The sequence below is a fragment of the Mus caroli genome, chromosome 4 (assembly GCF_900094665.2).
Source record: "Mus caroli chromosome 4, CAROLI_EIJ_v1.1, whole genome shotgun sequence".
Classification (NCBI taxonomy): domain Eukaryota; kingdom Metazoa; phylum Chordata; class Mammalia; order Rodentia; family Muridae; genus Mus; species Mus caroli.
The window spans coordinates 53,355,523-53,369,574 of NC_034573.1; the positions used below are offsets into that span (position 1 = coordinate 53,355,523).

At 39.8% G+C, this 14,052-nt stretch overlaps 1 protein-coding gene and 1 pseudogene across 1 annotated transcript; one reads left to right on the forward strand and one right to left on the reverse strand.

Annotated features, from left to right (window-relative positions):
• Positions 1–3,740: 3,740 nt before the first annotated feature.
• Positions 3,741–7,614, reverse strand: LOC110292710 (major urinary protein 4). The gene is made up of 7 exons (XM_021160233.2): positions 7,454–7,614; positions 6,982–7,115; positions 6,139–6,212; positions 5,420–5,530; positions 4,978–5,079; positions 4,773–4,818; positions 3,741–3,993 (listed from the first exon to the last, which is right to left on the reverse strand). The coding sequence occupies exons 1-6, from the start codon at positions 7,544–7,546 to the stop codon at positions 4,793–4,795; spliced, it is 540 nt and encodes a 179-aa protein (XP_021015892.1). The 5' UTR covers positions 7,547–7,614; the 3' UTR covers positions 3,741–3,993; positions 4,773–4,792.
• A 3,038-nt stretch (positions 7,615–10,652) lies between these two features.
• Positions 10,653–14,052, forward strand: part of LOC110293324 — a 17,268-nt pseudogene continuing 13,868 nt past the window's right edge.

Genomic DNA, 14,052 nt, shown 5'->3' on the forward strand with positions numbered 1-14,052 from the left:
GGCCTGTTATTTGACCAATTACATGGTCAGTTTTGGAGAAGGTACTGTGAGGTGCTGAGAAGTAGGTATATTCGTTTGTTTTAGGATAAAATGTTTAACAGATATATGTTAAGTCAATTTGGCTTATAACTTCTGTTAGTTTCACTGTGTCTCTGTTTAGTTTCTGTTTCCTGGATCTGTTCATTGTTGAGAGTGAGGTGTTAAAGTCTCCCACTCTTATTGTGTGAGTTGCAATGTGTGCTTTGAGCTTTAGTAAAGTTTCTTTTATGAATGTGGGTGGTCTTGCATTAGGAGCATAGATGTTCAGAATTGAGACTTTTCATGGTTGATTTTTCCTTTGATGAATATGAAGTGTCATTCCTTATTTTCTTTGATAACTTTAGGATGAAAGTCAATTTTATTTGATATTAGAATGGCTACTCCAGTTTGTTATTTTGGGACCATTTGCTTGAAGAATTCTTTTCTAGCTTCTACTCTGAGGTAATGTCTGTGTTTGTCCCTGAGGTGGATTTCCTGTTTGCAGCAAAATGCTGGTTCCTTTTTAAGTATCCAGTCTGTTAGTCTATGTCTCTTTATTGGGTAATTTAGTCCATTGATATTAAGAATTATTAAGTAATAGTGATTGTTGCTTCCTATATTTTTGTTGTTAGAGGTGGAATTATGTTAAGATGGCTATCTTTCTGGTTTGTTAAAAGATTACTTTCTTGACTTTTCTAGGGTGTAGTTTTGCTCCTTTTATTGGAGTTTTCCATTTATTATCCTCTGAAGAGCTGGATTTGTTGAAAGATATTGTGTAAATTTGTTTTTATCATGGAATATCATGATAGTATCATGGAATATCTCTATCTAAGGTAATTGAGAGTTTTGCTGGGCATAGTATCCGGGGTTGATATTTGTGTTCTCTTAGGATTTGTATGATATCTTCCCAGGATCTTTTGGCTTTTATAGTCTCTGATGAGAAGTCTGGTGTAATTCTGATAGGTCTGCCTTTATATGTTACTTGACTTTTTTTTCCTTGCTGCTTTTAATATTCTTTCTTTGTTTTGTGCATTTAGTGTTTTGAGTATTATGTTACAGGAGGAATTTCTTTTCTGGTCTAATCTATTTGGTGTTCTGTCTGCTTCCTGTGTGTTCATGGGCATCTCTTTCTTTAGGTTAGGGAAGTTTTCTTTTATAATTTTGTTGAAAATATTTACTGGCCCTTTATGTTGGGATTTTTTTGCTCTCTTCTATACCTATTATTCTTAGGTTTGGTCTTCTCATTGTGTCCTGGATTTCCTAGATGTTTGAGTTAGGATCTTTTTGTATTTTGCATTTTCTTTGACTGTATGTCAATGTTTTCTATGGTATCTTCTGCTCCTGACATTCTCTCTTCCATCTCATGTATTCTGTTGGTGATGCTTGCATCTATGACTCCTGATCTCTTTCCTAGGTTTTCTATCTCTCTAGTTGTCTCCCTTTGTGATTTTTAAAAATTGTTTCTATTTCCATTTTTAAGGGATTTTTGTGCTCTCCCTTTAAAGTCTTCTTTCTTTTTAATCTGTGTTCTCCTGTATTTCTTCAAGGGAGTTATTAATATCCTTCTTAAAATCCTCTATCAGCATCATGAAATGTGATTTTAAATTCAAATCTTGCTTTTCCAGTTGTTGGGGTATATAGGACTTGCTGTGGTGGGAGAACTGGGTACTGATGAATGCCAAGTAGTCTCTGTTTCTGTTTGTAAGGTTCTTGCCCTTGCCTTTTGCCATCTCGTTACCTATGATATTAGACAGTCTTGCTGTCTCTGGCTTGAGCTTGTCCCTTCTGTGCATCTGTAAGCATGTGCCAGTACTCCTGGGAGAACATCTCTACCTGGCTGAACATGTGTACAGAGGGCTGTGGAACAGCCCAAGCTCAGGGTGTAGATGGTGACTGGAAGGATCCTCTCCCAGCTGCTCTACTGTTTCTGTGCCCCATGCACTCTTTGTTGGTCCTTCCCTGGAGAGTTAATGGAGAGAAAGTGGCTATCTTACGTCCCAGCCCTCGAGTGAAAGCACTCCTGGGAGAACAGCTCTTTCCTGTAGGGACTTGTTCACAGCTGACAATCTTTATAAAAGGAATGAAGCAAGGAACTCCTGTAGGGTTCAGGGATGTCTCAGGAAACTCTAGGTTGGGTGCAATTGGGGAATTACACCTCAGTGATTAAATAGCCCATCATATCCTATTTATAATAAGTGGACACAAACATAAAGCTAACTCTGCAATTGGTAAAGAAGGAGCTGTCACTGATTCTAGCCAGAAGACAGACACCATTTTAGATGGCAAAATGATCTTGTGTTTGCAATCTCAGGATGATGGTGTCTAATGTTGATATTTTGTTAGGTTATTTATTCCTGATAAGACATTCTGGCCAACCATGAGCATCAAGCCAGCTTTTTCAAGTGGAAACTCCTAGATCTAGCTGTCAGGCCAGTCCTTAGGTGTCAGCAGTTGCTTTGATCTTTAGAATGGTTGGTCCTGTCACTTCTGCAGCTACAGATAGTTGTCTTCTTGGTGGATGTCATGTAAGGGTGGGGATCTTTCCTCAAAATCACTCTGCTTCAGGCCTTGTTCTTCTGAGGGTGCATGGTCATGTGACATCCTTGGGCTTTTGTGACAGTGTCCCCAACCCTCTATGCTCCCTTAGCTGTAATCTACTCCCAGATCACAAAGAATTGTACAGTTCTACTGTATCAACCCTCACCTCTTCCCTGTCTTCTTCCTATACAAAGGGGTTGCTCTGTGTGAGGTTTCGAATTCCTTCCTTGGCTTTGAATGTTTTCACTTTTTCACATCTCATTTCTACAAAGAGTTTGGTGTTGAAAGGGAGAGGATTTAGGGTGAACTCAAGCTGTCATTTTCACCTGGGAATAACCAAAGATTTTCTGTACCTTTTAATGGGTTGTAGTCTTTTGACGTATTGTAGCATTGTCAAGCCTTTTCTATCTTCATCAGAGTCCTTGTTTGGAACTGTTAGTTAACTATATAAGGATTCCCAATGATAGCTTAGTTTGTGATATATATATATATATATATATATATATATATATATGTATATTTTTTTTTTGTCTCTTAAATTTTTGCCAACACTGAAAATGAAAAGGTGGGCATGGTATTCCATGGATTTAGTTGAAGCCACTTAGGAGGCTTTGGTCAGAGAATGACTTGGACCCACCCATCAGGGCAGTTGGGGGGGAGGGAGGTATTTCATCATAATTGCTTGGGTTTCTCAATAGTGTTTTGCCATCTTTTAGGAAACCACAGCAAGAACTCGTTTCATGTGTCCTGAGTTGAACCAATTTAATCTCTTGATCTAGGGGCCAGAGTATGGTATGGGGAGATAACTTTTTCTCTGTATCCAATGGGACTCTAATTACCAAATCTCCCCCACTTTAGCCCACCCCCTCTCCATGTCCTGAAACATGTTGAACAGGCATAGCCTTAGAAATATGTGTCTCTCCTATGCTCTGTTGGAAAAGACACTATGGATGTAGGAATCATGCAGTAAGTGTCATGCTCCTGTTGTCCTCATACAGCACTAAAGCAGGAGAGCTAAAGAGCAGGCAGTACTCATCAGGGCTTGTGATTGCTGCAGGGGAGGCAAAATCCAGAAACTCAGGTTACATTTGGGGACATAAGGAAGGATCTTGGGTACAGGACTCAGGAGGTCCCCTCATTCACTCACTGTCAGCCCCACATTTTTCTAGACACAGAAACATATATTTAAGTGCAAGTGTAATCATTTATTGAACAGGAAGAGGAAGCAATTTTTGGAGAATTGTCATGGGTGTGTCAAAGAGAAATTTAAAGAAAGTCTTTGATTCTTGAAGAGTTATCCTAGGTAACATGCTGGAGAGACCGAATTGCACTTCTCTGTGAGACAGGATGGAAAGCAGATCACAGAACTTGTCATCGGATGCTGTATCGATCGGAAGAGAGGATGCTGGAGTCTTGGTGAGAAGTCTCCGCTCAACACTGTGTATGCCAGGAAGAAAGAATACAGAAACTCATTAAGTACTTCTTGGATTGACTTCAGGACAGAGATACATTCTATTATATAGAACAAAGGGGATGAAGGAATGGATCTTCCCTTGCAATCTAACTGGAATTATTTGCCAGAACACAGGGAAGAAAGTCAGAATAAATGTCCATAACAGAAGATCTGAGGCCTGTTTCCTTAACCTTTGTCATAAGAAGCACCAATGAATGTTAGGTAAATTGTAGAATAATGATAAAAGCCTTGGCTACTTTTAAAGACTTCACACATTATATGAGTGAAGTGTTGGACTAGATGAGAAGGGAGGACCAGAGGAGTCTGCTCTCCAGACTGGTTGAGAAGTGGTGATCAGGTACATCCACTCCCAGGTAAGAAGCCAACTGAGTTTAGATTAAGATGTTATTATCTCGAGTGGGATGGAGGGGGACCACAGACACTGAAGAGCAGCTATATTATAGCCAGCTACTCTGTTTGTTAATGATATTGAACCCATTGCTGAGCTTTTTTTACACAACCATACAGCAACTATGTAAAACTCATCCTTGTTTTCTTGCCTAAGTGCTTGGATAACTTTACTTCAATGCTCAAAGTAGGATTAGATCACAAATCCATATAATTCAAAGCCAATTTTCAAGCTTTCCTCAAAGATTCCTTATCAAACTAATTTTATTGTAATTTGGGCCTACAATGCTAATACTTTTGGAAGGGCCTCTCCATGACCACCAAACCCTCCTTTCACCCATTGAAGATTGCCCACCTGGAGGCTCAGGCCATTCTTCATTCTCGGGCCTGGAGGCAGCGGTCTGTAGTGTGAGAAAAAAGAACATGTTCAGGTACCAGGTCCACTTTATTTTCACCAGAGAAAGGATAGGACTCTCCAGTGCTCAACAAATGACTGGTAATCTACTGGGTTTGTTTCCTCTATTATAAAATATTAAGGATGAGAAAAATAAATGACTTACTGGTTTTGGTTAAGTCAATGATATTTTCTTTAATGATTCCATGCTCCTCACAAAGTTTTACAAACTTTTCCTTGATGTCTGAATTCAAATCTGGTTCTCGGCCTGTGAGTAGAGCAACAGTGAGCGTAACAGCTGTATTGTGTGTATTGACCACAGCCTGAATGAGGGGACAGGGGCTTCCCCATAAGGATGTGAAAATGGTTGGGAACATGATTGAGAGGCATGGGTATGATCTATTCTGGATTTGGCATCCATAGAATATCCTTCTGTCACACTGAGAGATTTCAGAGTGCTTCCATCACTATGCTCGAGGGATGATGGAGGTGAGCATCAATCTTCAGAAGGTGAGAAAGAGGCAGGACCAAGCTGGGAAAACCATAAAGCTAGAGGTTCTTTCTTCTTTTCCCACTCCAAGATCAGTGTCTGTGTGAAAATACTTTACCATAGAGCTCCATCACCTGGAAGTTTTCCCCATCCTTTTCGTTAATGAGATGAAACATGATATAATTATCATAGTCTGTCTTAAGTATAGTAAATGTATTGAATCCATCATCTGTGGAGGAAATGGAACACAGCTCAGTAATTCTTTGTTCTGCAGGAAATGATGGATACCCGTTTCTTGTTCTACCCCAAACATCAAATCATTAAAATACATATCCTGGAAGACATGGGTGAAGTGTCTGAGCCTTTCTGTCTATAGCTTTCTGAACTTCAAAAAGTAACTCCTAAGAAAAGGAACTCTGAGGGGTCCAGACAACTAGTGAACAATAAGCCACAGGAGCACCACTCTCTCATCCTCTCCTAGGCTTACCTACCTCCCTCAGCAGCTTCAAGCAACATGTTTCTATCTTTCATAAGTTTGTTGTGTCAAATTATCTTCTGCTACACCCTGAGTGATGTGCACCAGTGCTAGCCAACAGGCAGTATCAGATAGATTCCATCTCCCCTTACTTATCCCACTTGCCAACCACAGGGTGTTAGCTATTAGATGGTGCCCATTTGACTAGTAGGTACAAGTTCCTGAGATCAAACTCCATCAAAACACACACACACACACACACACACACACATGCACACACATATGCACACACACACACACTAAAGGTATTAAGGTTTACTAATTATCTTGTGGATAGACATATAGACATTTTATGTACTCACACATCACAGAATATTCACCAGCCTTTTCTGTTTTGTCAGCAACCAAAAATATTTCGGAGCACTCTTCATCTACACTGCAAAACAGAGTGAGCTGGTGAGTAAGGGAATTTGATCTGGCTGGCTTCTTGAACCACGACACTATACATATCTCCACTTTCTGATTCCATTTAACTTTTGAATATTTTTGTAAAATTAGCAATAGGCTTTTATTTATGTTATTTCCTTTATGTCAGATGCTTTAACAATCACAAATTTGCCTATTATTTTAAAAAAAGAAAACATCAATCACTTCTCATCCTTAGAACAACTGCAATTACTTCCAAGTTTCACCAGTGCTGTGCTTCAGGCATTGGTGTAGATTATCAGCCAGATTTCCACCATCTGCCTCAAATATGCACTCTAATTGGACCTGATGTGGCTCCCAGATCCACAGAGGAGAATTATTACTATCATCTTTACTGCAGGAAAACGCAAGTAGAAAGGGGTGGATTTTTTGGCTAACAACTAGTAATAAAAATTTAATTCATGATCACATAATCTTAACTTGTGATATACTGTCTCATTAATGTGGTTTCAGAAGTATCTCTGATCTTTCCTTATTGAACTTGTAGTGAATTAATACCTGTCACCCCAACTCTTGACTCTGACTTTTGAAAAAATTCTGGTTATGAGATCTTGGTTCTGTGTCACATGAACCATTCTAGTTTTGGATACAGACTCAGTATGTGTGTGCACATGTGCATACTGAGAGGTATCTCTCTCCGCAATCCCATGTGTGTTTGTAGGCATGAGACCATGCCAGGTTTTCATTTCCTTTTTCTCTGCTAGGAGCATCTCACTTACACAGTATGGAATTTAAAAGCTAAGGAATTCTCCAAGACATGTATGTACTCCACAAAAACTCTCATGCTGCCATGTTCTTCTACCTTTTCTCTTTTGTCAGAGGCCAGGAGAATAGAAAACCATTCCCCATTAATCTGTAATAGATAAGCAAATGGTTAAGGGAGAAGGAGCAGGGATACCACATGCATGTGTTTCCACTTGGACTCCAGCCTATGGGTTAGGGCCTGAGCATACACAGGGGTAGATCTAATGCCAGTTGTCACAATACTTAGCATACTGTCCCTGCCTCTCAGTGAGAACGGAGGTCCCCAAACATTGTTAGATCTGAATAGCTGGTCTTACTTCAAGGTCTGGAGCTATTCATTTGTCTAATAGATTGGGGCAATATACCAATCCCCTCAAAGGACCCACTTGGCTTCAAGAGTTCCCCAAAGCACATTCTGAGTCAGAAGCTACTATTCACTGATCATACCTTTTCTACATTTAAGTTCTGTCCCTTGGAACTAGCTTCTTCTGTATGAACACAAACTAGGGTCAGTCCCAAACACAGCAGCAGCATCTTCATTTTGGTAGGGAGTAGAATTATCTGTCTGTCAGGACCACGTCTTTCTGGTGATGTTGCCTACACTCCACTCCCCAGCTTCTTTGCTTGTCCTTATATATGCTCTGGGTTCAATTTTTTTTTTTTTTCTGCCCGAATGGGTCTGCTCTACCTCTGTCAGGCTTTGTGGAATGTTTTCTCATTTATTGATGAGAGGCCAAGGATTGTTCCTGACCTTTTCAAACTTGGCAATCTCATCACCTATGGATTGATTTAGTAGTCTTACATTTCTGAAAACATATTCCCAAGAAAACAGTGGGTGTTCAAGGGAATTGCCATCTGGAACTAGATGCAACTTGAGATCTGGCTTGAAATCAGAAAGCCAGTTTTGGAGGGTGTGGGGACTGAACTGGAGGGTCAAACATGTAGAGAATCTTTGGTTTAAGACTTCAGTGTGGAAGAAGTTGAGTTACTCAATTTTTGCAAAAGATTCATTTATATTTCATGTGTATGAGCATTGGTTTTGCATGTGTACCTGAGTACCATGCACAGGCCTGGTGCAGTGGAGGTCAGAAGAAGGAGTCAGATTCTTTGAAACTTGTTTTTGCTGAGGACCCAGGTTCAAATACCAGCACTCACATGGCATCCCAAAACTGACTCTATCTTTAGTAACAGGACACCATACCCTTTCTTTTGACCCCTGTGGCCTCCTATACACATGTGGTGCATATAAACTCATTCAGGCACATACACATAAGAATAGTAAATCTTAATTTAAAAGACAATTATCAAGAAAATTCTTCCAAGGCTAAGCTTATGGCTGTCCAAAAGGCTTCAACCTTTACACTGATAACACTAACCTCAGAATCCAAACTATTGTCAGTAACCAGGTTGTATCAACTGTTTACCTTTGAGAACACTGGATTTCAACTGACTGGACATAATCTGGAACTAGAAACATAAACTAGTGTTTTATGTGGGGAAATAAAGAATTCAAGAAGGAGGCAAGTACTCCATATACTTTATTTCAACTTTGCATCAGCTTTATATGGTATGTACTATTTTATTCTTCTTGCCATAGTATTAGTTAAGACTCAGAAAGATTATGTAACTGTATAAGGTCATATAGTCGCATGATTTCTACTTGGATCTCCATCAGAAAATATGACTTTGAACAATACTTGTATTTTTCATTAATGATGAGATTATGTCCAGTCAGTTGAAATCCAATGTTCTGGAAGGTAAACAGTCAATGTGAGAACTTAGATTTAAACACAAGACTCTCTAACTGGGGAGCCTTTGTTCTTATTGACTCTACTACACAGGTCTGGATGTTTTTACCATGAAGGAAGGATGGTTAAATAAGAGAAAGAGGAATAGACAGTGCTGTAGAGTTCCAGACATATGGGACTGGCAGCTAGTAGCAAAGAAACTGTACTTGGGTTTTTTTAAAATATGGAGTTGGTGTGGCCTGAGGCTGAATGAGGCAAGACAATGGTCTCTCACTTGGTCTACAAGCTTTTGGTGGATGCTCTACTAGGGGATTATCATGTTTTTCCCTCCTCTTCCTCCTCCTCTTCCTCCTCCTCCTCCTCTTCCTCCTCTACCTCCTCTTTCTCCTCTTCCTACCCTCTTTCTTTTTTGGTTGATTATGGTGTCTTCACACATGTGCACATGCTTGTGCCTTTGCTACTATATGCAGAAGTCAGCATAGGAAACCAATTATCTCCCTCTATCTCTTTTTACTTCATCCCCTTGGGGCAGGTTCTCCCTCTGAATCTGGGAATTAGTGTGTTTCAGATAGGCTGGCTGGTCACTAAGTCCCAGCAATCCTCCATTCTCCACCATCTACTCAGTGCTGGGGTCAAAACCAGCCATGACCGGCTTTTTTTTTTTTTTTTTAAGATTTATTTATTATTTTATTTAAGTACACTGTAGCTGTCTTCAGATGCACAGAACAGGGCGTCAAATCTCATTACGGATGCTTGTGAGCCACCATGTGGTTGCTGGGATTTGAACTTAGGACCTTCAAAAGCACAGCAGTCTGTGCTCTTAACCACTGAGCCATTTCTCTAGCCTCATGACCGTCTTTTTAATGTAAGCTCTGAGCTAGACTTGTTCTTACACTGAGTTTCTGAATGGTCTTATATCTGTGGCAATCCTCCTGCTCCAGCCTTCTGAATGCTGGGATTATATGTAGTAGCACCGCATCTAGCTATGGACTATTGCTTTTCTAGCAATGAACTAGAAGTTGCTTCTACAGTAGAAAACAACAATGAGTCCCTTCCACTCCCGACTTCAGCTCAGGCACCTTCCCTGTCATTAACCATGTTAACACTCCTTAGCATGTGTAGACTGTTCATGTGACTGAAAAGCTGAAGCAGTCAAGAAATGACTAGACAAAATGTGTGGGTAAGGGTTTAAGGAGTTTAAGGAGTAACCAACTAAGAGCCCAGTTGTAACTAGCTAGCATTTCTGAAACTGACTCATAGGAAAATTATTTAATCTCCTTGACCTGTGTCTCACCCTCAACTAATTGAACAAACAACTCATTCAGAAAGCCTGTGCACACATTCAAGGCACTTATATGATGCCAGGGTATATTTGGGGCCAAGAAGAACATCAGTGAAAACAGGCTTATTTGATTCCTGTCCCAGAGAGGAAACATTCTGTAGTCTCTCTAGTGAGAGTACATACTGCTGACCCTGGCTCAACGTCAGTTCTGAAACACCTACTGCGTCAATGTCAGTGTCTGACCCCCCAACCCCCAGCATTGAGCTGGCTGAACAAGTCTACATACTGGAGTCATGCCTCTTGCTTCAATACAATTATACCTTCCTGTCAGACAACTGAGAACTGCCCACCCGCTGAGCTGCTGAAGAGCCTACTTTGCAACTCAATTTAACTGAAACAAGCAACAGAACCCAGCCTAAACAAAGGGATAGGTCCTTGGGTTTTCCCATATGTATTTAGTGCCATACATTAAAGATTGAGCCTTGATCAGAGAACTTCGTCTTGGCTTGTTATTTCTCTTGCTGTCTTTCCTATCCATCCCTAGTTTTCTTTTCAGGAACCCAGTAACCCGTGGCTGCTGTTGGCTACAGTTGGCAGTGGAATAAGAGACCTGAATATGGAAAGACTGACTGAGGACACTGTCTTGGTGGGGCTCCACAGAAAACGAAACGTGGTATCCTGTATGGTAAGCAATATACAGCATTAGTGTTAGCACTATAAGTTTTATCTTTTGCAGGCTGTTGATTGCAAGGGTGAAAAAAGGATACAGGATAGACTGAGTAAGAGTTGTTGTGGGGAGCGGGTGTGGCGGCAGTCCCAAAGGTGCCAGGGACTGCAGCTAAGCCGTATGACTTGCACCTGACTTCCTCATATAAACCACAAACATCGTGAGAGCTGCGCAGGTGTACCAGGTTACTGGCGAAGCCATTTTGGTGGAGATATGCCCCTGCTGCCCTGATTAGCTGAAGCTGCGTACCTGGTGAGGTGATGTGGCCTNCTGCCCTGATTAGCTGAAGCTGCGTACCTGGTGAGGTGATGTGGCCTGCTGTGAGTGGATGGGAACTGATAGTATATAAGAGTGAGAGGCCCAGGGCTCGGAGTCTTTCGCCTACACAGTCAATGCGCAGCCCAATAAACGTGTGCAGAAGGATCCTATTGTGGTGTCTTTCTTGCTGGCGAGACGGGCGCTCACAAGTTGTCCCAACACTGATATCAGTTAGGGGTTGACAGTGGAAAATGGGACTGGAAAATTCTAACAGGGATTTGTCCACAGTCAAGAACTGCATCAGGAAAGAGGAGTATTTTATTATTAAAATAATAAAGTAAAATAAAATAAAATAAAATAAAATGAATAAAATATACACACAAAAAGGGAGATGCTAGATATACAAATGATAAGAGAGAGAGAGAGAGAGAGAGAGAAGGAAAATTGATTTTAGAGCTCTCCAAGGGACAGAAGGACACCAGGAGATGTCCTGCTTTCTGGTCCACCAGGAGACATCCTTAGTTCTGGTTACATCAAGTTTTCTACCCTCTCTGTATTGTTTGTGTTTTGTGCACCAATCTGTCCACATGTCACCTCATGTCTGTTTTTATTTTGGTGTCTGAATGACTGTTGCTCTATGTTTCATGTTGAAAAGAAAAAAAATGGTTAAAACTTTATCTGCTGGCTATCCATCTCTTGATTCAGTCTCAGTTTGCACAGTGGTGGCTGATTTAAGTTGCCCTGCACCCTTAGCTAGGAGTTAAGTGCAGCAAGAGAGGCCCTGCTGAAAAGCTGTTTTTTAGAGGGGCCAGCAGCTTCTAAGTTCTAAGAGAAATAAGCCGATTGTGTGTGTGTGTGTGTTTTTTTTTTTCCTAGAAAAATCTTTGCAGTTGTGATTTTTGGGTTCAGCAAATGATAAAGTGCTTTTTCTCTTGAAAAGTAAAAATTCTTTGATTGGTATAAATGTATTAAATTTGTGTAGCTGCTTCATTTGGTTTTTGATTGGTCTTAATGGTATAAATATACTCTGTATGTCTTTGTCATAGAGTATTGGCTTATACGTTATTGGGTATGATTTAAAAAGTGTAATACTGGTAACAAGAAAGTTAGCTTAGAACTGGTAACTCAGGGTTGTAGTAATTTTAAACAACATGTGGCATGAACCAGCCCAGGAAAACAGGCCTCTAAAGATACTTCTAAATCGGGATAATATTTTATGTAATTCTTATCTAAGAAACAAGACTTATAAGAGAGAAGATTTAAAACAATGTCTCTTCAAAGAAGTATTAAATGTTGAACTGCCATGCATTCATATATAAGAATTGTTAGCCAACTTAGTAACATGAATGTAATCCTTTTGGTATTGATTTTAAAGTGAATGGATTGTTTAACATTGGGTTTTGCTTTCCAAAATTTATGGTTATGCTCTAATATTGAAAAGAATCTTAAAAATTATGGTTAAAATTGCTAGTGATATAGGTTGCACACTGATTTCAAGCTCAGGATTCTTAACTCACCCATAATTTGTAATTAGGATGATTGCAAGAGTAATAAAAGTTAAAAACAGCTGTGGCCAGTATGAACCTGCTGCCCCTTTTATACAAGCTTTATTGGATACAGTAGAAACAAAATTTAATCCCCCAAGATTGGAAAGGAGATCTCAGAGAGAATTTATGTGGTATTAAACAGGCTCCTGATTAACATTTTCAGGGTTTTGTGGATATGTTTCTAAAAACAGCTAGCAGAATGTCTAGAGATTTTCAAACAGCAGTTGCTTTTTTTTTTCTCTCTCACAATTGTCTTATGAGAATGCTAATGCAGTTCTCTGTGGCCATTCAGCCATATGGAACAAAGACAGACTTATCTGGATATATTTGTCCTTGTGTAGAAATTGGACCCTCATACAATCAGGGTTAACTTATTGTTGCTGCCTTGCAACAATATTACAGTACTTACAAGCAATGTTTTCACAACACTAAGGTTATAAGGAATGTTTTAAGTATAAATCATCTTAGAAAAGACTGTCCAAAAATTAGAGGCATAAACAGACAGTAGAATTGCTCCCCTGGAAACTTTTTGCTGCAGGAGGGGTAGTAGTCATTGCGCCAAACCTCAGGAAAAAAATCTCAGATTAAGAAACATTTACATTTAAGTTAATGAAAAGCTCAGAGCAGCCTTAGCAAGGCTTGTGTGGCATATCTTTTGCTGTTGCAAACCCTGCCTAGGAAAGTTGTGGGTCCTCACCTCTCCTTGCCTTTAGGGAATGATTTTTAAGCCAAAACAGCATTATTACAGGCCTATCCAGGTGTTGTTCAAAACAAAGTTTAACGTAAGGTTTATGAAAGGTCAATGAGGCTCTGGAACTACTAATGGCATTACAATCTGGATTGCCTACTCCAGATAGGAAGGTTGTGTTTTCCTTTGCATCCTGATAATTGTAAAGGGTTTGCTTCTAGTGAGCTTGAGATCATTGGAAAGTTTTGCCTCTAGGTATGTCTAATAGCCTTACATTATGTAAAATAAAACAAATAATATTTTTTTTGTCTCTGCTTCAATACTAGAATCTAGGACTTCAAATCTTTCAGTTTATATTGTTTATTATAAAGAGAGTATTTTATTAATTATTCCCTCTTAAGGGAAATTTACTATAAACCTTTACTCTTACACAAGGAGCTTGAAAAATTTTGGAGTAATTGTAGCTCCAGAAAAGATTCAAAAGGCAATATATTTTTCAATATTTGGGACCTCAGTTATATCCTAGAAAAATTGTGGTACAGAAAATTCAAGAAAGAAAAGATGATTTGCTTACTTCAAATTATTTTTAATACCTTCCAGTAGAAAGCTAAGATCTTGAAAGAACCTAGTGGGGAAACCCCCACTCAACTCCTGATTCGGCGTGCACCCAAGAATCACGAATAGAACACAACACCTTGATGTAACAACACGAGGTATTTTAATGGCGGAGCTCCGGGTCGAAACGTATCTCACACAGGAGACAGTGGATTCGACCACGAGGCTTGGAAGCTAGGGG